Source organism: Mustela putorius, unplaced genomic scaffold (assembly GCF_011764305.1).
Source record: "Mustela putorius furo isolate JIRA1106 unplaced genomic scaffold, ASM1176430v1.1 tig00003834_pilon_pilon_pilon, whole genome shotgun sequence".
Lineage (NCBI taxonomy): Eukaryota > Metazoa > Chordata > Mammalia > Carnivora > Mustelidae > Mustela > Mustela putorius.
In genome coordinates, this window is record NW_025421987.1 from 103824993 (window position 1) to 103847977 (window position 22985).

At 44.2% G+C, this 22985-nt stretch overlaps 1 protein-coding gene across 1 annotated transcript; it reads right to left on the reverse strand.

Annotated features, from left to right (window-relative positions):
• Positions 1–3429: 3429 nt before the first annotated feature.
• CLDN18 (claudin 18) lies at positions 3430–22985 on the reverse strand. Its single transcript, XM_004762437.2, has 5 exons — positions 22579–22985; positions 11527–11691; positions 10783–10900; positions 6580–6690; positions 3430–5620 (listed from the first exon to the last, which is right to left on the reverse strand). The coding sequence occupies exons 1-5, from the start codon at positions 22796–22798 to the stop codon at positions 5449–5451; spliced, it is 786 nt and encodes a 261-aa protein (XP_004762494.1). The 5' UTR covers positions 22799–22985; the 3' UTR covers positions 3430–5448.

Sequence of the window (22985 nt, forward strand, 5' to 3'; positions counted from 1 at the left end):
CATTCTGACGCCAATTTTCCACAAGCCTTCATTGGGTTTTCTCTGTTCTCTTGGCTGTGCTCCTCTGCAGCTGGATGGGATGGTCTGTCTGCATGAAAGCTACTGGTGGGAGGGCTCTGCCAGTCCTTGTGAGAAGCCATGCACTCACCACTGACATTAAAAATATCTCCATCCATATTCTGAACCTCCCACTCCAACCCCTCAACATGTTTGTTTGCAGCTGGACATTTTTGTTTCTCTCTCTCCAAATTATGACTTAACTCCTAAGACTTGGGCAAACACTCCCAGTGTCATAAGAGACCGGCAGGCTGGGCGGCCTGTGCCCCATTATGGAATTTTATTGACCCTTCAGCCTCACTCCATTGTCCTTACCAGAGCCATTTCCATGGCAACTGTCCTCCTTTGGCCATGGGTGGCTAAGTCTTACATGCTTAACATGTTTGGTATTTCATCTTCCAAAAAATTCAAGTTGGCTTGTCGAATAGAACAAATAAGCTTTTTATAGTCAACAAGGACTAAGGGCGGCCACTTTGATAACAGGGAAAGGCCAGAAACCTCAGGCCAGTCACATCCAGCTCCACCTGAGATAAGAGAGGACTGGGAAGTCTTTAGAAGGTTGGGGGAGACTGACTCAGACCCAATGTTGGGGCTTCAAGTTAAGAGTAGTGCTGACGGGGCACCTGGGTGGCTCAGTGGGTTGGGCCTCTGCCTTCGGCTCAGGTCATGATCTCAGGGTCCTGGGATTGAGCCCTGCATCGGGCTCTCTGCTCAGTGGGGAGCCTGCTTTCCCCCTCTCTCTCTGCCTGCCACTCTGCTTACTTGCGATCTCTCTCTCTGTGTCAAATAAATAAATATAATCTTTAAATAAAAAAAAAAAGACTCTCTCAAAAAAAAAAAAAAAGAAAAAAAAAAGGAGTAGTGCTGAGATGACATGGGTCTTGACCTAAACCCCACCTCAAGGACCTTTGGGTGGCTTAGCTATCATCAGTGGAGGAGTTCACCTGCAGACAGTGCAGTTTGGGGACCCCGGGGTTTCCATACCCTTCGCATAGCATCACACCACAGTGCTATCTAGCTAGCCCAGGAGCCCTTAAAAGTGCACACATGTTGCGTAGCACCCTGAGAACTTTGCTGAGGTAGATGTGTCAGCTCGGAAGGGACCAGTTGGCCTGATGGTCTCCTCCATTCCCACCATCTGTCCACCATTTACAATACATTTGCTCTTGTTCAACATTTTTTTAAACTTGAGAATTAAAAGTTGAATTTACAGTATGTTAAGTATTACGCTTCTTGGATTCATAGGCAAATACCCTTATCTTTAAAGTAGATTTGTTCTTTCCTCCCTTTGCTGGGGGCTGGAGGTTTCCTGGAATGCAGGACTTTGAGTCTAAATTGAGGACCATCTTGAAGAAACCAGGACAGTTATGACCTTACACGGGCAAGACAGAACCTTACTGAGCGGTTTCTTTATCTATGAAATGGGCATAATAGTACCTGTCTCCTGAGTTATTCTGACGATTTGAGTTAGTATTCATAAATTATGTGAAGTTATATCGGAGATCTCCTAGATCTAAACAGATGATAATGAGGTAATATTAATATTCATAATTGTCTCTCTTTTTAAGGCTCAAAGTGATCTTTCATCATCATTCAATGCTTTTTTTCTTCATTTCTAATGTCTCTTCAGGAAAGGAGAATTTATTCTGGGTATGGGTATAAAGTGAAGATATTCTTTATACTGAAAAGTATAAAGAAAAAGTATCATTATCATATCCCTAACCTGAAGCAACCACTTTAAAAATAATTTGGATTCAGGTTTACTAGTCTAAACAATTGATATATATCTTTGGGCATAAATATTTTTGATTATTTCCTTAGGGGAAATTAAATAACAGGGGCTTGCTCAATTAAAAGACAAATATTTTTAGCTTTCTTTTATATTAGATATAACATTATATTTACATTCCTCCAAAAATCTAAGTCTACAGAACAAAATATGATGTTTTCTATGAAGGGAGTTGTGTGTTCCTTGGCTCCACACAGGATTCAGCTGTCCCTAAAGGCTCTCTAAGGAAGAAGTTTGATTTCTTTCAGCAACTCTGTGGTGGTGGTGGCTAACGGATATCATCTTATCTCATCATTAGGTAGCAGTACTGCTTTTACTATTGAGTATTAGTTTAAAATGGAATGTAATGTCATGCTCAGTTTTAGGTCTTAATTATCCATTTTCTGGGAGAACTAGAGTAATCACTCAGATCCTCCCTCTCTGTACTATAAATACTATGCTGTTTGGTAATTGGTCAGAGAGGTTTAGAGGTTGTGCCTCTGAAGCTGTTCCTGGAGATCAGGTTCAACCAAAGGGGTAACAATGAGGCAAAGCAATGAATTTGCCTGATTTCTAAGGACTCTGAGTCCTTTGTGGGATATGACAAATCTCCACATTTTGACTATGGGACCCAGGCTCAGCTAAGCTAAATATGACTGCTCTGGTTATATGAAGATGTTTAGGGGTGGCTATGACTCAAACAGTGCAATAAGTTTTATCAGATTTTTTTTCTCCTACAGATATCAGGAAAGAGATACTTCCTTTTGGCAAGATACTCCAGCTGAAAGATGGCATATGCCTAGAGATATGAGCAGCCATCATTGCTATCCTGTGGGTACATCCTGCCTGAGAAGCAAACCAACAGAGAGGAAAGGAGAACTGAGGTACAGACAGAAAAAAAAGTAGAATCTTGGTCATATCCCTTGATCTATCCCTTGATCTATGCCTGAAACCAATGCTGGCCTCAGATATCCTAGTTACTTAAGTCAATGCCCTCTTTGTCTTAAAGTTATGCAAGTTGAGTGTTTGTCACTTAAATATGTCCTTTACTTGCATTATACCATTATGGTTATTATATTCATTCTATAGAAACCAGGACTCAGAACGATTAACTGCTTTGCTCAAGCTAACACAGCTGGGAAGTGGGGTGGTCTGGGTTTGTGGTTGGGTTGTTATGACTCTACAGGTCATGTTTCTTAGCTTGATTCAGCCTCAGTGAGTATAACAACTTGAGCTGGTGAAGCCAGCCCTTGACAGCATTAAGATAGGCATTGGCTCTCCTGTTTTACTAGCTTGTGGGCAGGCCAATGACATTAGGCACTTCAGGCTGGTGCACTGAGGGTCAGACAGGCTAAATGTGGCCCTGGATTACATGCTGCATGCCTGCCTGCTCTGGAAAGTCCTTTTGATTCAGGCTTCTTAACTTGCAGGAACCACTGAGTGTGCGGAATCAGACCTCATTGGCCTCTAGTCAGCCAGGCTACTGCTGAGCAGGGAGATTCTGCAAGCAGAAACATTCCAGAAGATGCCCTCAACTTTGAGGTGCTGAGACACGCCCCCTCCACGTCCTGAAGCTTAGGACAAAAAAGCAGGAGCTATTCAAATGTGAGATAATAGTAATTTTAATATTTAGTTCACAAAACATGCAGGTCAATGGTCAATGCATATATAATAGGCTAGAGCAACAATAACAAAATTACAAAGCACAGTCTAACTCACAGAAGCTTTCATACAACAAAGTGTTGGGTAGAGAATGTGCTGATTAAAAACCCAGCTGAGCCACACCTCAGTGCCTCAGACTGGACCAGTGACTTTCTGGTGGTAGCAAAGAAAGCTCATTGTGCCCATGGCCTTCAAGTCAAATCCTGAGAACCCTCACAATCTCCATGCCCTTGGTTGTTCAGTTTTGTCTTCTCCCATCTCTGCCTTTTTTGTTGTTGTTGTTTTTTTCCTTGAATTACCTATCCACCCTTTATCCCATCTCAGGCAATGAGTTCCATGAATACTGTATCTGATGTAGCTTAGAACCATTGCGGTCTCAGTGAGAAGGGTCTCTTGAGTTTGCTTTGTATGTTGGTGAACAAAATTCCTCTCTGTTTAATGGGCTGTGATCTGGTTTCTCCCAGACATACTCTGTTGAGTCTGAAGACCTCTATGAATAGTCACCCAAATCCCTGGAGGCCACTTTCACATGCACTATTGGTGTAGGGACTTTTTCCCCCAAATAATAACCCAATGGTGAAATTCCCCCAGTGCCAGTGCTGCTCCCTGATTGGGTAGTTTTGAGAGACTGTTCTTATTTTACTTCCCTGGGGACCTATTCTGGCTCTGGTGCTGAGATGGAATTCTGGTGGCCTGGAAGGAATTCAGGCTTTCTGCAGCAGGCATGTGAACACAGGGAAGGTGTGTGGCTGTCAAGAGCTTTCAGTCCTTGAACATCCAATGGTCCAACCACTGTAGGTAAAGTTAGTGAAGGGAAGAGCTCTCTGAGTATCAAAGCTGACCACAGTGCCTAGTAAGTGCTCCTGTCAACTGACAATGACCTCTAGCCATGCAAGTGTGCATAGGGGTCACTTGCGGGATCACATTACATCCAGGCTCATCACTTTTTAGTTGTGCTTGTCTTTTGAAAGAACTGGTTTCAACTCATTCCTTCAGCTTCATCATTTGGTTTTTACAGAGTTACACTGTATCTATAATGTGTAGTCATAGTCCTGGAGAGCTCAAAGGGAAATACTTAGGATCAGTGAACATTTAATGGAATTCAAACTTAAGGCTGATTTTACAAAGTCAATATAGACAATACCAAAGCAATTATTTTTTCATTTTCTTCTACTCATGTGTAGGGGTGAGGCTAACTCAGTGTATTGTTTCACTAATATTTATTCTAACTATATTGAGAATACCACATATATTCAGATTACCCACAAATATCCTTTTCTCATTCCTCTAGGGACACTTTCTGGCCTGTGACAGAAAGAGGACCTTCAGTGGGGAGCCCAGGAGACCCCTGGGCACATTATACTAGAATTAGCAGTTGCCAGCAAAAGCAGAAAGCTTTCCTTAAACTGAAATTGCTTTGGTCCAGGTAATGTCAAGATCACAGTGTAAGAAAACTCAGATAATGAGCTGGAGACATAACAAATATCTTTCCCTATCACCTCTTCTCCAATCAGTGTTTATTAGTAGCCAAGTTGGCAGGGGAGGTTAAAATCAAATAGCAGGAAATGATGTCTTTTGATGGACTCTCCTTTTTTCCTTGCAGAATTGTTCTGGGGGATGAGTTGGGAAATAGATCATCGATGGGCTATTGTCTGATAGGAATTCAAACCACAGTCTATCATCAGATTAGAAAGGTTAAATAAAAAAAAAAATAGGGGATTGGAAACTGTGAACGGTAGCCTCTAATTCATATCTGATAACTCAGCTGTTTTTGTGATGGAACATTAGAGACATAGAGACATGTGGCCCAGACCACCTGGCCACCTCACGGGTGAAATCAAGGTTTTTCTAACTTTCAACTGTGAGTCAAAAGCAATCAGGAGTCAAGGTAAAATTTCCTTGTTTTTCAAGTGCATTCTAACTGGGGGATTCTTTTGCCCATGCCGAGGTGTCTTGGAGTGCTACACGTAGTCGTACTTGGAAGGATGAGACTGTACCTCGTCTTCTGTGCGGGCACCCCCATCGTATATCTTCTTGTTTTTGCTATTGGGCCCAAAGGCAGTGCTAGCCTTGAAGCCTCCGGACTTATAGGCGAGGTTGTGGCCTGAGGCATGATAAGACACAGCTTTGTAGCTGAAAGAAAAAAAAAAGAAACATTCCATGACCACACATGTATTTGGTAAGAGGATAACCCACTCCATTTGCCCCGGGATATCTTGGTTTTAGCACTGAAAGTCCAGCATCCCAGGAACCCTTAGTCCTGGGCAAACTCAGATGGCTGGTCACTCTAGGCTTTGAGACTGGTTTTTCTGCCTCTGCACTGGAGCAGAATTTCTTGTTTTGTATTAGAGCTGGTAATTAATGACTAGTGAGTTCCTCTGTTAATCAATTAAAATAAAGCTGAAACAGAAACAATGTGTGGGGGGAACATGGTTATGCCAGAAAAAAAAAATCACAGAATTTATAAGCTGGAAGGCACATACATGGAGCCACTCTTCTCTCATCTGCTCAGTTTATGGATGACCTAACAGAGGCCCAGAGAAGGCAAATAACCTGCTAGAAGTCACAGGAATAGTTAGCAGTAGATCTGGCCCAGGATCCAGGTCTCCCAGCTCCAGTACAGTGGGGTTTCTCTGAAGCAAAACTTTGGCATTTTGGAACAGAGGACTCCGTCATGAGGGCCTCTCCTGTGCGTCGCAGGAAGTTTAGCAGCAACACCCCCCCCCCCACACCCCCTGCACTTGATCCCAGTATCACCCCTGCCCCACTGCAAAGCTGCTGCAAGAATCAGGAGACTTCAGCTGTTGCCAAATATCCCCTGGTGGGCAGACTGCTTTCAGCTGAGAACCATCGAATCCTGAAGTCAGAAGGAACCTGGGGGGATATTTCTTTCTCTCAAGCAGGATCATTCCTAAATCCACTCAGCTGAAATATTCCTATTTCGTTCTTTAGGTTCCCCATAAAAGAGAGGGTTCAGGATCCTTTAGTTAATAAGTTCATCCATAAACCTAGACTGATCACTGTGGCTCCAAATTATACTTTAAAATGGACTTGGATTAAATGTTTGATTGCACTGGGATGGGGAGACTCACTTGGTTTCCTCAGGCGCCAGGCCCCGACAGGCAATGCACATCATCACACCCCCAATTAGTGTGAGGCCTCCAGCGACCCAACCCACGAACAAAGCCGAACCAAAGGTGTACCTGAGGGGGGAAATGAAGCAATGAATGTGGGCCACTCAACCCTCCAGACTCCACCCACTGTACTTGGCCACACCCATCCTCTCTTGTCCCTTCCTGCGGCTTCCATACCCATCCTCGCCCATGCCACTGAACACACACACACTCTTTTGGGTCTTGGCCAAGGGAATGAGGTGCCTTCGAGAGCAGAACTGGGACGGAAGCTAGTCAGCCAAATGGCAGTGGGATTCTCTGGCCCCTAGCATCACTCAGGCATGGAATTAATTATAAGTCTCTAATCTCAGAGAAACATCTCTGGAAATCCACCTCCCTCCCGACTGGCATTAGGGAGTGTCTTAAAGGTTTGGCAAGAGGAATTTGAGAGACGTGGAATCAGTCTGAAGTTATTATTTCTGAAGGTATTTTGGCCCCTTGAGTTCTTCCTGTGGGCCAATAAGCTGTCATCTTACCTAATTCAAGTACCCTGGAAACTGCCCATGCAGGTAGGAGCATCATCTTCAGAAAGAACTAGTGTGAAGGGACCATTCATTCTTCCATTCATTGTTTATGCATCTGTTCAACACGTATTTATTGAGCTCCTACTATGTGCCTGACACTGCCCTGGCACTGGGACATAGGGAACACAGATTCTACCTTCCCAGTGCTTCTGTTCTAGAGCCCACACTGAAACTTTAACCTGTGTCATCTGCCTCCAAAGCTGGTACACTTCTCCTAGGAGGGATGCCTCCATGGGACTGGTTACCTCATTCATAACTCAGCAGGATTGTCTGAGAACAGGTGTCCTGAAAATAAAATAATTCTCATTCCAAATGGACCTTTGTGGGTAGTGGAGACTGTGACCAAAAGCTGTTAGGAAGTCAGTGGGTAATTCAGTGTTAGCTGGTAACTTTCCCTTCATCTCCAAGAATCTCACAGGAAGGGAGAGCTCAGCACAGTGGATGCCTGCCCATGGAGGTTTTCCCCTTGGGCTCATTAAGGATCATGGGGATGTTTGTAGAACACTGTGAATCACTCGTATGTTTACAAATCACAAAATAAGAACATTATGCCAGTACTTGGAAGACAGAAATGTGTGCAGACCTCTGCAACCCAAGAAAATAAGATACTTTAGATGTGGTTAAAAAGTATACACATTTTAGCAGGATCAAAGTAAGCAATATAAGCTGGATGACCAAGTGTAATGTAAAGGGCAGAGCTGGCAGACTTAGCTCAGGGCTTGAAAAAGTTCTGGGAGAACATTTAGTTGTAGGCTATTTTTATTTCCTTTGGACTAGGAAAAGACAGGCATTTGGTTTGAGTGCTGTTGGCTTGGAATGAAGAACCTCATCTCACCCTTGGTCTTCCCCATTGTAGCTAGGGGTTTAACAGCTGACCTCTTCCTAGGACTCCTCTTCAGCCCCTGGGTGAATCTCCTGGGGGCAGTCCTGGTCCCTCTGCCCTGAGAGAAATCCTGTCCTTGATACTCCTACGGATGTTTGAGTGACTGCACAATGTTAATGATGACAAAAATCGCTCCAGTTATTGAGCCCTTACTGAGACTGTGATGACTCTTTTATCACAATTTTATTTAATTCTTCCATCAGTCCCATTTGGCAGGATTTATTATTCCCATTTTATAGATGAAGAGACAGAGGCTCAGAGAGGCTAAGCAACTTTTTCAAAGACCCAGGAAGGAGTTGCTGGGATTCAAATGCAGATCCCTCTGTCTCCCAAGCCCTCATTGTTAGTCATGAAGCTAATTCTATCTTCTGTGTAGGGGGAATGAGGTGCCCTTCTTTAACTTAGACCTCTTGGTTAAGGTCAGCAAACTTAAATACTTAACTGGGATGGCTATGGACTTTAAATGAGTGAAGTGGGTTGGGTATAAAAATATTTCACTTTCTTAGCTCTCTCTTTTGGGGGAAAAAACCCCACAAGCCCAATGATAAATGACCTCAGAGCTGGGACATTTGATAAACTGGAGAGCGTGAGTCCTTGCTAAGAGGGCGTTCGTCTCTTAACTGCAGAGATTGTCATCATAGAGGATGAGGGCCCAGTACTGTCAGATCTGTTTTTTTTTTCTTGCAAGAAGCTGGGAAAACAGGGTGTGTGTGTGTGTGTTGTGAAATATCCTTGTAGAGAGCACTAATGATGCTCCACCCAGGTTCCCTATGTTCCTTTAATCATTTCTTCAGTTCCTGTGGTCTTTGCCTTTGCTTGCCAGCCCCCATGTTTCCCCCCGGGAGCTTTAGCTTTGGTACAGTCCCTGGAGCCATTTCACCCACAAGCACAGAGGCTGACTAGTGTGACAATTTGAAGTCAGGGCAACTCGGAGGTTGTCTTGTTCACAGCTCCCCAGGATTGGGTTGAGTCCCAGACTTCATTGCAATTACTCCCTTTTCTATTCTGGGTTCCTCTCTCCTACCCAGTCTCCCCTTCCTTAATAAATCGCTAAACAGAGCCTTGGGATCTGTTTCACAGGATCTGTTTCTGAGTAACCCAATCTACGACACACTTCTACTTTTTAAAAGTTGGTGATTAATGCAGGTTATAAAGTGCAATGTGTAGGCTAATACAACATATCTCGCAAGCTGTGTATAGCATGAAGGCAGGCAGTTTGCAGCTCAGGTACATTCAGTGTAGCAATAGCAGAGGAAGGGATACCAGAAAGCCCAATGGGGTACCAGAAAGTCCCTTCAACTGACTGCCAAGGCCTTTCTTGGAAGCTGTACTGTCCTGGGTGATTTCTGGGTAGATAGGATAAGAAGACAGAAGAAAGGGAAAAACTGCTGCCCATCCATGGAGGAAGGAATTCAGGAGGACTCTCAGAATACTATAGTCTCGATCTCAGTATATAAGTTGGCTGCCGAAGGGATGGGGCAGGTTTTAGGGAGATGGTGTGGGAGAATGATGGAGGCATTAATCCCAGGTGCCATTGGGTGGATGACCCCTCTAGGCAGGGACAGTGGCCCCAGGCACCCAGATACTCCAGATAAGGTGGGCTCTTCTAAGTAGGCTGACCAACCATCCTGATTTGCCCACGAAGGAAGAGTTGCTCAGGATGTGGGACTTTCAGTGCTTAAATTGGCGAAATTCCCAGAAAACCAAAATGGGTTGGTCAGCATACTTCTAAGTTGTCCTTATAACCAAGAGATAATGGAAAAATCATATAGGAGGATGGGAAGAGCTTATGGGGATCATTTCCTCCTCTCTTGAAACAAAGCAGAGCAAGGATGGGGACTGGAGTTCCAGGGAGTCAGAGATTAATGGATTCATCCCAACATCATCCCTGCTTTGTATCCCACGATGGTGTGGCTGGAGGAATACCTAGTGTATCCACTCCACAGATGACAGGTCACTTAGATATAATATTTACATGACTCAGTACAAGATCTTTCTTCTTTAAGAATTTGCTGCTGCTTCTTGCTTTGAAATACATCTCTTTGAAGTGGTTAAATGAACATCGGTTTCAGAATTGCTCTTCCATCATTTAGAAGTTCTATCCTCCTTTAGACACCAAATTATCATGGGGGTTCATCTCCTTCAGCTAGACCACAACCTCCATGAGGATGGGGACCTTGTCTTATCCCCAGCACTCAGAACAGTTCCTGGCCCACAGCAAGTGCTCCATACATTTGTCGAATGAATACATGTATGAATGAAATGAAGATGCAGCTGTACAAGGAAGAAACATAATATTACTCTTCACACCTGTACTGCACTCTGCTCAGTTCTACTCAAGCTTTCACCTGTCCCTAGCCAGGTTCCTGTCATGGCCTGGAGATGCAGGTTGAGGTTCATTTACATGCCTGGGCTAATAGTGCCTGTTTCATTGCCACCACAATGGGGCCTGTGTAAGCGTGTTAGATAAATACTGTGTACTGTCACTGTATTTCAATGCAAATGTCAGCTCAGCCTCAAGTCATAGCACCAAGGATATTTCACTGAAATGAAGTTTATGAATTTACAGATCATTGTTGATTTACGATATGGCATGGTTGCCTCTGATAAATTTTTGCTATTTCAGGCACTGACAGTCACATTAGGCATATGTGTTTAATAGGATTTTTACAACTGTACTCACCACAGAATACTAAGACTAGATTAGGAGATTACCTGGTCTGAATGGTCTGCACCATCCCACCCATGCCGGTGTACATGTTAGCTGTAGACATCCAGAAGTTGGTAACCAGCATGTTGGCAAATACAGATACTCCAACGATTGCACAGAGACCTGTGGGCCAAGAACAAGAAAGCTCCAGAGTCAGCTTTAAAGGGATCACAATGTTTCTGAGGCAATGTGTGCTTAAAGAAGTTTAGCTGAGCAGGATGCAGAATATTCCATTCCTGTAACAGAATGGCTAATCCAATCCTTGATTCTTGAATTCCCACTATGTGCTAGACATTGTGTTAGGTGCTTAGACTCTCTTATCTTGCTAATTGTGGAAGGATTTGTATGTGTGCAGAAAGAGATTTTCCAGTCATCTTAGGACAAGGGATTAATAATACAAATATTTTGGGCCTGGCCCTTTCATGATGTTAAGTGCTCTTCCCTTAAAATCATTTTTCTAGAGTCTTACCAAAATAATGCCTTTAGGGACTGAGTCACATGACTACCTTAGGATTGATGATCTCTTCTAATAAAGTGGGGTGGCAGTTAAGGGGGACCTTAACACTCATGACAATTCTGTACAGCATAACTGGGCCCTAATCTCAGATCTTGAATCCCAGTGTGTAAAGCTCTGATTCATGGTCCAGTCATGTTCAGTAGAGAGAAGTCGTGTTTCCTCTGCCAGAATGATTTAGCTTTGACATTCCCAGAAGCCCATTTCAGAGAGGGAACTTTAGCTCCTTGTTTACCTGAGATGATGAACATGATCCCAGAGGTCAGTGTCATGTTGGCTTTGGCGGCGTCCTCCATGCTGCCAATGCGGATACACTTCAGGGCAAAGATGGACACCAGGAGGCTGATGGCACCCAGGACAATGCCCACAATCATCAGGGCTCGCACTGCTTGTAGCATGGCTGCAGAAGGAGGAACAAGACACGAGCTGCAGGTAAGGCCACCTCCACATGACTGATTAGGCTTTGGCTCAGTAAGACAAAGCAACCACAATCAACCAGCACCAAATTCCCAAGAAATAGCAAATCCATAAGCTGTGACCCTTGCCATCGCCAGGGGACGTGGAGTTGTGAGAGATGCAAAACCATATGTATAATCCTCTGATTGTTGAAGGACCTGGCCATGGTTGTCTGTAGAATGAGGACATTGTGGAGCTGGGACAGCCAGTGGAATTGATCTATTCTGTTTCCTCATTTTAAAGCTTGATAATCTGTGGTCTACTTAGAGGAAATGGCTTGACCAAGGTGACATGAAAAATTATTGATAGAACTTACAGTAAAACTGTGTGACTTTGATTTCTAACCCCAACTTTTTCTCCTTTAGTCTCTTCATATGGGCTCAAAGCTTCGTATTGTTGTGTCCATTTTAGGAAAACCCAATATTCATTTATAGCACGTGATGAGCAAGTTTACTAGGTGATATACCAAGGGCACCGTATTTTTGTCTCTTTGCAAAGGGACTATTACAGTCAGGATGAGTCGTAGGCTTTGGGTGTATAAGAAAAGCCTGATGTCTCAATCACAGGCCTTTCAACACAACCAGTTTATCATCAGTTCCCTTCTCTGGAAGCAATGGAAACTGTAGGTCCCTCCAGCAGTGACCTCCCTTCCAGATATATCCACAGTGGTTTCTAGTGTGTCCTTAATATGCAGTGACTCATCCCAACAGTTTTTTTCTGAGCCCCTATGATTAGGCACAGGAATGACCTTAATTAATAGGTCAGCATGGCCTCTGCACTCATGGATCTTATGCCAAAGTGGGGAAAAACAGTCATTAAACATGCCCACTACAAGCATAATGCATTTTACAAAAGAAAGACAAATGAGTCCCTGGTGTTCTTCAGAGGGAAAGGACTGAGCATGGGTATTTCTAATAGAGTAGAACTGGAGAATTGTGGGAAGCAATTGCAAATGTAGCCAGTTGCTACATTTTGATTGAAAGCTATCAGTGGCTTTTTAGACATTAAAAACCTTAATCCACAGTAAAAAAAAACAAAACAAACCCTGCAATGTGGGTGATATGATTACCTCCATTTTATAGTTGAAGAAACTGAGAGTCAGAGGTTAGAGAGCTTCAAGGACACATACCAAGGAACAAGCAAGACCTGGGGGTCAAACTCAGAACCATCCCAAAATGGTTACTTTCTCCATCACAGTACATCACTTTGAGGTACCTAATCCTGGAAAAGCAGGCTGCCATCAAGGTCAGGTGATCTGTAAGCACCTAAGAGAATGTATCCTCCAAACATGGAGACTCAGCCGTGAAATATCATCCCCTCAAATGGATGCTAAGAATGTACAAGGAAATAGTCTCTAAAAATCATCTCAGGGAATAACCTGTCCCAGGAGATTATTTCTAAATGTGACTCTCAAGACAAGGAATTTCCTGGGAACAGTTTCTCTCTAATCTCTTCAGGAAGATTTCTGTCTGAAATATGGCCTTTATCACTGGACCTGCCAGCTCACTCACTCTGAGGTGCATATCACAAAGCAGCTGGTCAGATGGAAGAATTGGCAATCGATGAAGTCTATTGAAAAAGGAGAGGTAGATCATGCGGAACTCATTCAAGAGCCTTCTGCATTGTCTGAGGAATGGAAGTCCAGCAACCTTCTCACCAGGGTGTCTTCTTGTATGGAGATGATGGTATCCAGCCATTCTAGTTCTACTCCATTTGATTCTGATTCTCTTCTCCCTGAACAAACTTCTGATTTTAACTTTGCTTCTCTGCTGAGAAGAGAATTCTACATGCAACCATCATCAGTCTTGGTCCCATTGGCAACTATATTAGCAGAGTAAATGTGTTGGTTTATGGTGTGGGTCAATCCTGTAGGATCTGACCATTCTTTCCTGGGAAAACTGAACTGATTAACACTGGCATCTTGAGATTACAGCTGAGTTCTCATGCCAGAGCCGTGGTGACCCCAGTAGGACAAGGAGAGCTCAGGAGGGCCTTTAGAGTGGCCCTTGGATCCACTCTTAATACAGAAGGGCTTTAGAGTGTCACCTATGCTCTCTGAAGCTTTGCTCAAGGGCTTGGCTGGCCCTGTGGGAGACTGGGAACAAACAGCCTATTCATTCCTTTATTAACAAATATAAGCATGTGTCATCTACTTGTGTATTCCTTTACATTTTTGTGTTTGCATCCAGCATATGTTGGTATACACTCATAGCCATATGTCACATAATCATACAACTCATCAATGAGTTCAGTCATTCATTCATTGAATATTTTAAAGCTCAAATTCTCTACAAAACACTTTGTCAGATGCCATAGGAGGTATAAAGTTTCACAAAAAATAATCACTGCCTTAAAGCAATGTCTGTCTTGGGAAGGTCATATTTTTAAGGAAATCCTTAATCCATATTTTCAGGAAATCCTGAACCTCAAGTTTCTTTTCACTTTGGGAGTACCTTGGCTAAGTAATAATAGACCCACTTTCTAGACCCACAGTTGCTCATGATATGGTTCTAGTTCTCTTTAACACATACAATTACACTACAAGCCTGGTTCAGGACAACTATGGAGAGAACATTCAGGCAGCAGCACTGGACTTGAGAAAATATCCTTCAGGCTCTACTAATATGTATGTTATTACCAGAAAACTGGACATATGAGAAGAGAAAGGGAGTTGACTTTCCCTTCATCTTGTCCCCATGGGCCTCTCGTGAGCTTCAAATCCACCCAAAATCCGGTTGGAGGTTTTAAACACTGCTCTCATTCTGACATTTTAAGTCTTAAGCTCTTCAGAGAACAAAATCACTTATCCCTTTTGAGAACCACCTAGCAGGGCATCTGGTTAAAACAGCCAAAACCCAATCAACCAACCAACCAAACAAATAAAAACCAAATAAACAATATTAATGAGGCAAGCTAAAGGATGTCCCTTCCTCATTCTACATTTCTGCTGGACTCTTGGTGAGGGTGGAATCATGAACTCTTTTGACTGAGTAGTTTTAATGTTTGTTCTGGAAAACATAACACCAGGTGGCCGTGGCTGAGGCACATGATCTTGCCTGACATTGCTGGATTAGAATGGCGGTGAGACTGGCAAGTGGGAGGTGAAAGCACGGTGGGCTTGCCTCATGGGGAGAGTTGCCGCTGCTATGCCACGGGAGCCCTTGGGTACAGGAGCCCTGGGCAGCCTGTCCTGGTCAGCCTTTGCCTTCAGGCTTTCAGAGGTCCTTTTGCCTCTGTGGAGTCACGTTTGCATGACAAGGCCTCGTTTCTTTCCTGCTCTCTTGATCTCTGGATTTTGGATGAACAATGGCACCTGTGCTTGGAAAAGACACAACATTGTTTCATGTTTTATGTTTTATATCTTGTGGGATGACTGTCCAAGTCCCAACCCTGGACCTGGATGGATGGACCAAAGACTGCCTTGCTTTAGAGATTCCTTGGGGGGTTCTTCTGAGAGTGGGAGCTGTGGTGGGGGCAGGTTCCAGAAAGTAGGAGGAAATGTTCTCCACCACTCATTGCTAGAAACCCCCTAAGCCTAGAAATGACCATGGACATGCATGGGGGGTGACCTCCTTTCTAGTTGGAAGATTCTACCATCTGGAGTTCTAATTCTTCATAGATAGGTAACCAGAGAAACTGCTCCCAAAGGAGGTAGGTTTCTCTTTTAGCCATTCTGTCTCTTATTTGCTATTCTAAGCAAGAGGCATATAGGCTTATCAGCTGATAACAGGTGAGTCAACGACTCTGTAGACTGATTCCCCGCACCAAAGGTGTGACTACAGCATTCTTTCCAATGAACAATGAGGCATTATCAGGCTTGAAGGGTGGGCAGGATTCAGGGCTGAAAGAAGCAAACAGAAAAAATGGGAACTCAGTGTTCCCTCCCAGTTGCAAAATATCTAATTCCCCCAAACCAGCTATGGACTGACAGGCAGGGTGCCTTTGGGTGTGGTTCTCAGCCCTGGTTGTACCTTAGCATCTCCTGGGGGAAATTTTAAAAAAATGTTAATGTTTGCCTCCACCCCTAGAGATTTTCATTTAATTGTTCAATAACACAAAATTTCAAGGAGTAATCTTGGAAAACAGCCCTCCACAGGGCTCAGGAGGAGGTGCTCAGAGTGACGAGTTGAGAGGAAAGAGTCCCCAGTGGCTGTCATCCCTGAGCTAGCTGGGGTGTTGGGGAGTGGGGCTTACAAGACAAAGGTGTGATCTGGGGCAGTTAGAGAGGACCCACACCTCAGACACAAAGTGGCTTCAAACTGGAGGCAGGGAGGGCTGATGGAGGAGTCCAAAGGAGGGGAGCCCAGAGGAGGGAAGTCTGAGGCCAGACCTCAGAGAAAAGGTCCTTCAAAACAAGATAGAAGGGCCTAGATTCTCCCGAGATCTCAGGGAACCAATATGGAAGTCCTTTATATCTCATGAAATTCTACAGAACAATGTGAAGCCAGGTAGGTGTTGTTAGGCAAATCTTTTAACCTCACTGAAGCCGAGTTTCCTCAGCTCTGGAGTGGGACAGAGCTATCTCTTGCAAAAAGATGTTGTGAGCACCAGATGCTACTTGGCACCAGCACAGAACTAAGCCAGGCTCAGCAAATATCAGGAAAAAAGAGAAAAGAAAAGAGAAGAGAAAAGAAGTTCTCTCTCTTCAGCCCCACATGGCTTTGGCTGGTACCAACGGTATAAACGTGAATCCTGTCACATGCTGATAAAATACGGTTGAGGATTTGAGAAAGCCATGCATGCAGGAATATGAGGGGCCAGGAGGGGAGAAGATTTGAGACGAGAAGGAAGAATAAGACCTGGACCAAGGTGGGGGGTGTTGTGGGGGAGAAGATCAGGAAAAATGGGCTCAAGATCTGACTGGCAATGAGGGAGGGGGCAGGTGACGGGTGAGGGGGGGTGGCATCCACCTTCACTGCTCTTCCTTTTCATCTCTCAGGTGGGGTCCAACTATGTGACTCTGGCCACATGCGTCCCCGCTAAGAAATGGTGCCCACCACTGACTGGCTTGGGCTGGAGCATGATACTTTTTGTGTGGCTGCCCATGCTCTCCAAGCAACAGCCTTGGCAGTCACAAGCTGGGGAGGCATTCTGATTCCTGGGTCTGCATGGGGCGGGCAGCCTCATTTCATGCTGCAGGCACAGATTCTCTCCGGCTTTGTAGATGTGTGCTCAGTTCTCTGTGGGATCTCCTTCAGACACACAATAGTGTGCACGTTTAGATATTTGTCCACATATTGAAAAAGACCTGTTTGGGCTAAAATATGTTTCTTTTGGGAAGAAAGAGAAAGCATCTTGAGCAAAACCAAGAGGCTCCCCCAGATTTAATTTCAAGTGTATAACTAACTCATAACCACTTTCCTTCTTGGGGCCAGTTTCTTCCACCAGACATTGGAGCACACCTGGTTTCATAGGATTACAAATGGTATTATTACTGCTTCATGTGAAGCAGTCAGCCAATAGGAAGGAGAAATAAACCAGGTGGCTCCTTTGGAAAGGATGCTGAAAAGCAGTTTCATATTTTTTCCTTTGTGGATTTTTGCTTTAGATTTTGTGGAATTGTTTTCTGGGTGAAGGGTGATTTTGTGAAAAAACTCCATTCCTGTGTGTGTAAATAGATCAATAGGTTAATGGGAAATTCCCTAGCTTTCCAGTGGCTGTTGTTTTTTCACATTGCAATAGAAAGGGGCAAATGCAGTCAGTTGTATGAAAAAAGAAAAAAAAGACCCTCAGTGCCTGCAAAGGGGCTGGAAACCAATGATGTGCCCAGAACATAGTTAGAATGGAGGACTGAAAGGAGAAAAAGAAGGTCCCTAAATAATCTTTACTTTGCATAAAGATTCATAAAAGATGCTTGATTTTGGAGAAGGAGAAAACCCCGGAAGATCAAGTGTCCTAACTGTTGTGGGTGTTGTAGACAGGGCAGTAATGATTTATTGACACCAAGAGCCAGATCTTGTAAATGGTTCGCAGAACACTTTCATACAGATGCCTTATTGTGAGGCATTTCACAGATGGGGAAAGCAAGGTCAAGAGTTGTACCTGGTCAAGCTATGCTCTTAATCCCAGCTCACTTGCCTCTATCACAGGGCCCTACCACAGCACCATATTCAATCCAAATATTTGCAAACACATTAGAAAAAACATTACTTGGGGTGGCTGGGTGGCTCAGTTGGTTGAGCGTTTGACTCTTGATTTTGACTCAGGTCATGATCTTGGGGTGGTGGGATGGAGCCCCATATCAGGCTCTGTGTTCAGTGGGGAGTCTGGTTGGGATTCTCTCTCTTCTCCCTCTGCCCCTCCTTTTGCCCTCTTTCTCAAATAAATACATAAATCTTAAAAAAAAAAAAAAAAGAAAACATTACTTGACCATGATGCCATTATGGGACCAGGGCCATGGTCCTTGCCTCCTCTCTACCCTGCTCTTGGACTGCCCTTTCCCCTACCCCCACTGTCTCCAGGGTGGGGGAAAGGGAATGATACACAAGTCATCCATTCTTTAAATTTGATACTCCTAATTGTGCATTTGTGATGATAAACGGGTCAAGGCGCTGGTGTACAAGTGCAGAGCACTCTCTTCAATTCTAAAGGCAGACTCTTCTAGCTGGAATGCAGAAGCAGGGCCTGAGCATGGGCAGGGGAAGAGATACAGACTTGGAAGGTTTACGGCCTCATGTTCATTTCCTGCTTCTGCCATCTTCCATCCATGGGAAATTGGGCACCTTACTTTGTCTCCCTATCTCAGCCTCAGTTTCCACTTTTATAAAAACAAAGCTAATACACATTTTGCTGTATTGCTGTTAAGATTAAACTGGAGGGTCTATGTGCAGTCCAATAAATGGTAACGGTTTTTATTTCTGGGCACTGTCCTTGGAGAACTACATGCTGCATTAACTGTTTGGAATATAATGAGAAAGAATATTTGGCTATTCATCATACAGAGATGGTCATTTACAGGTAAACAGTTCTGTTACCACCAACACTCATGTCATTGGTCTATCTTTGGTTACATAATACAGCCAGTTGAATGGAATTAAATTATTCTGTGGCTGTAAGTTCTAAATAAATGTGATACATTTTAATCAGATGAATGAAGGGTTATGTGACATTTTGCAAGAAAAGAGCTTGTCCTTAGGAAGAAGTGGATAATTTTTAGTGATTTTATTATTGCTAACTCAGGTATTACAGGGGTACCTGCCTCATGCTTTTATTATATACCTTAAAGCTTACTTCTCTGCTAGAGGGTGGTACTCCTCTGAGTTCTAGGTCAAAATTAAACTCTCTGCAACCTTCATTTCTGTTTTAAGGCATTTCACTCAGATCCTCTGCTTCAAGTCTCTCTTCCCTACGCACCTTGTCATCCTCAAGAAAATGCTTTCAGCGGTTATTCTTTTTTATTTTTTTTAAAAGATTTTATTTATTTATTCGACAGAGAGAGATCACAAGTAGGCAGAGAGGAAGGCAGAGAGAGAGGAGGAAGCAGGTTCCCTGCTGAGCAGAGAGCCCGATGTGGGACTCGATCCCAGGACGCTGAGATCATGACCTGAGCCGAAGGCAGCGGCTTAACCCACTGAGCCACCCAGGCGCCCTCAGCGGTTATTCTTGATGGCCAAGTTCCCCCTAGGTGCTAAGTCCTGGGTGGTTAATATTACCCATTTCTGCTTCCTCAGAAGCCCCACAAATGTCCACCACTGGACTCCTCTCTGGCTGCTCCATCTTCTTATATTTCTGCCTTTAGTTTTGGAGTATCTTTTTACCCTTTTCCTTATGACAATCTACCAGCCCATCCCTTACTTTAGTCAGCCAAATATTTTTTGTTTTGTTTTGTTTTGTTTTGTTTTATTTTATTTCATTTTATTTTTGAGAGAGGGTGCAAGTTGGGGGCAGGGGAGGGAGAGAGAGAATCTTAAGGAGGCTCCAGCCCAGCATGGAGCCCATCTCTGGGCTCTCGATCTCAGGACCCTAAGATCATGACCTGAGTTGAAATCAAGAGTCAGACACTTAACAGATTGAGCCACCCAGGCACCCCAAGTCGGCCAAATCTTAAGTCACCAAACAAATTTATATATTATGGGATACCAGTTTACATTTTGGTCACTTCTGCTGCAGGAGGCCCAACTGTTCTTAAATCTGCACTCCATGGCCATACATTATCAGTTATTTAAGGTATCTCCTTTTTGGCAATTCAGGCTCAAGAAATGTCTTTCCTGGCTTTTGATGGAATCCTCTTACCCCAATCCAGGCAGGAAGGACTGGGGGTATATCTGTGTGAGGCCTGCCTGGAGCTTTTCAGCTTTTCAAAATTATGAGCAGTGTCACGAGGGTGGATACGCTCAATGCTGTCCGTGTGCCCTAGGTCTGTCACAGAGATTTGTGGGATCCTATTCAATTTGAGCATGTGAGGAGGCCTCACAGTGGAGGTCATATTTGAGCTGGACCTTGCACATGAGAAGATTTGTGAGATGGCAGTGGGGCGGTGGAGGGGGGCTTTTGGCATTGGGGGCAATGGATATCCAGGACCAAGCTCATGGTATAGTAGATGGACAGGGGGGAGCACAGCCTGGGGGCAGAGGAATATTAAGAGAGAAGTCAGGCAAGGTGAAGCATGGCTGTGGGCATCAGGCTGTCATTTCTGCCCTGAATTTATGTGAACGGGGAATCCATGGGAAAGTTTGTGTTTTAAAATATCTCGGGAGATAAGAACTGAGAACTAGAAGCTGGTGACTGGAAGGTCTACCTGACCATCTGCCGTAGTCAAAGGAGTAAACACTCCAAAAGGGGGAAGGATGGAAAGCAGACTGAGAAAGACAAAGAGTGAGAAGGGAAGTAAAATTTATCCTTTTAATTTGGTTTTCAGTGACCCAGGGAGAGACAGAATTTGAGAATGATCAGAATCATGAGATCTTCTAGGAGAAGAATATAAGCCTAAGTAAGGAGGAGAGATGAAGGAGGCAAGAAGGACAGGGGCTGATCAGAGGGCATGATGAGGGAGGATGGTGTGGGGCTCCATGAGTGGAAAAGAAACAGAATGAGAGAGAGGCTGGTAATTCTGTGGGGCCCTGGTTCAAGGTTTTTCAGTATGAAGTCATAGGATGTCATCCCTTAATTTTGAGTATGAGGTCCATCTTTTTCCTTCCCTTAATAGTTAAAATAAGGTGAGGCTAACAGCTCAGCAATCCATGTTTGTACCGTCTGCCTTCTTTTTTTTTTTTTTTTTAAATTTTTTATTTTTTATAAACATATATTTTTATCCCCAGGGGTACAGGTCTGTGAATCACTCTGCCTTCTGACCTCTCCCCTCGCACCACAGTATAATACCTCCTCTGTGGCTATCTGCCCTGCGGCCAGGTCCTACCTGCCTTGTTTCCCTAAGCAGGTCTCAGTTGGTGATCCTGCTGGACCTGCAGTGCTAGTGACTTCCAGAGGTGCCTGGGTAGCTCAGTCGGTTAAGTTTCTGCTTTCAGCCCAGGTCATGATCCCAGAGTCCTGGGATTGAGTCCTGTTTCCAGCTACCTACTAGGCAGGGAGCCTGCTTCTCCTTCTCCCTTTGTTGCTCCCCCTGCTTGTACTTTCTCTCTTCTCTCTCTCTCTCTGTGTCAAATAAATAAATAAAATTTTTTTAAAAAGTGGCTTTCAAAATGCAGCAATTATTCCAATTCTACTCTCTTACACATCTTCTATTTCTTTCCAAAAATGAAGACACATTAGTTGCATTGCTTTTCATAATTCAATTTCAAGTGCTGTATAGGTAGTGTCGTGAAAATTTATTTCCACCTACCTGCTTACAAGGTGCTTGTTTCAGAGTGGCAAACCTAACATTTCCTCACCAAACTCATATCTTTGGCCATTCCTTGGAGCCGCTAGTTAGAATGGCCTTTTATTTTCTTTTTGCCCACCTTCTTTCTTTAAATACAAGTAGATCCCAGGATATCTAGAATGCAAAGTTCCTATGAGCACGTTTGAAATAATAATCTGTATTAAAAGTAGGGGTTTAACGTACTTCATCTTCAGGGGTGAAAAGATGTCACATTTATAATTGTATTTATATTGTGAGATTATTTTAATTATAACTTTGTAATATTCTGGCATATGTTGTTTTTTAGGAGTGCATACTAGAACTTCTCAATGCAAAGCAAGAAAAGGGGTATTTATAATTGAATGGCAATATATATTTTCTGGCACTCACAGAGACTCCAACTTTTCTTTTCTTTTCTTTTTTAAAGATTTTATTTATTTATTTGACAGACAGGGATCACAAGCAGGCAGAGAAGCAGGTAGGGAGGAGGGAAAGCAGGCTCCCCGCTGATCAGAGAGCCCGAGGCGGGGCTCGATCCCCGGGACCCTGGGATCATGACCTGAGCTGAAGGTAGTGGCTTTAACCCACTGAGCCACCCAGGCACCCCGAGACTCCAACTTTTCAAAGAAAAATTGAATTGAACTGAAAATGAAAGGAAGTGAGCTCTCAGTCAACATTTTTTGGCTAGAAGAAAATATTCACCGTCCTACTTCCTTGCTTCCGTGTCTGTACAGGCAAGAGCAAGTCAGAGGCACATACATACCCATGATTTCCTCCTTTGAAGACCATTATGCTAGTATCCCAAGCATGCCCTAAGAACAGATCCCTTTTCTTCATGCCCTGTACTTCCTTTGACTTGAGTATGAATTCTCCAAATTTTCTCCCATATGATCTAGCCCTCTCTGTCACGAGGCCAACTTCTCTTATTCACACCTTTTATTCCGAGCCAAGGCATCAAGGGTCACTCCTGGTGCTGCAGGGAGCGCGGATCAGTCCCTGCCCAGCCCTCACCAGCCGGTCCCCCGCCCGGCCTACCTGGAAGGCCTAGGATGGTGAAGTAGGGCCGGCACTCGGTGAACCCTGAGCTCTGCCTCACGCAGCTCCGCCAGAGCCCCTCGTACTGGAACACAGAGGTGACGGGGTTGTCATACAGGTCCTGGGTGCTCCACATGTCCATCCCCGTGGCAGCGATGCAGCCGGCCAGGCCCAGGAGGGACAGGAGGAAGCCCACCACTTGGCATGTGGTGGTGGACATGGCCTTAGCCCGCGCACCCTCCGATCACCTGCTCAGGACGAGCTGCGCCTTCCTCCTGAGCCGGGTGTGGGCGGGCGGGCAGTGCTCCTGAGCCTGGCTGCCCTAATCAGATGGTTTCCCTAAGCTCTTGGTATTTGCTCACAGTGTTTTCCTTAGATAGTTCAGTTTCACTCTTGGTTCAAGGGCA

Coding starts and splice junctions, on each gene's coding strand:
- CLDN18 (XM_004762437.2), bottom strand. CDS start 22,798: ATGTCCACCACCACATGCCAAGTGGTGGGCTTCCTCCTGTCCCTCCTG. Junction 10,901..11,526: donor GATCATGTTCATCATCTCAG/GTAAACAAGGAG, acceptor CTTGGCCCACAG/GTCTCTGTGCAATCGTTGGA. Junction 6,691..10,782: donor GTGCAGACCATTCAGACCAG/GTAATCTCCTAA, acceptor TTCCCCCCTCAG/GTACACCTTTGGTTCGGCTT.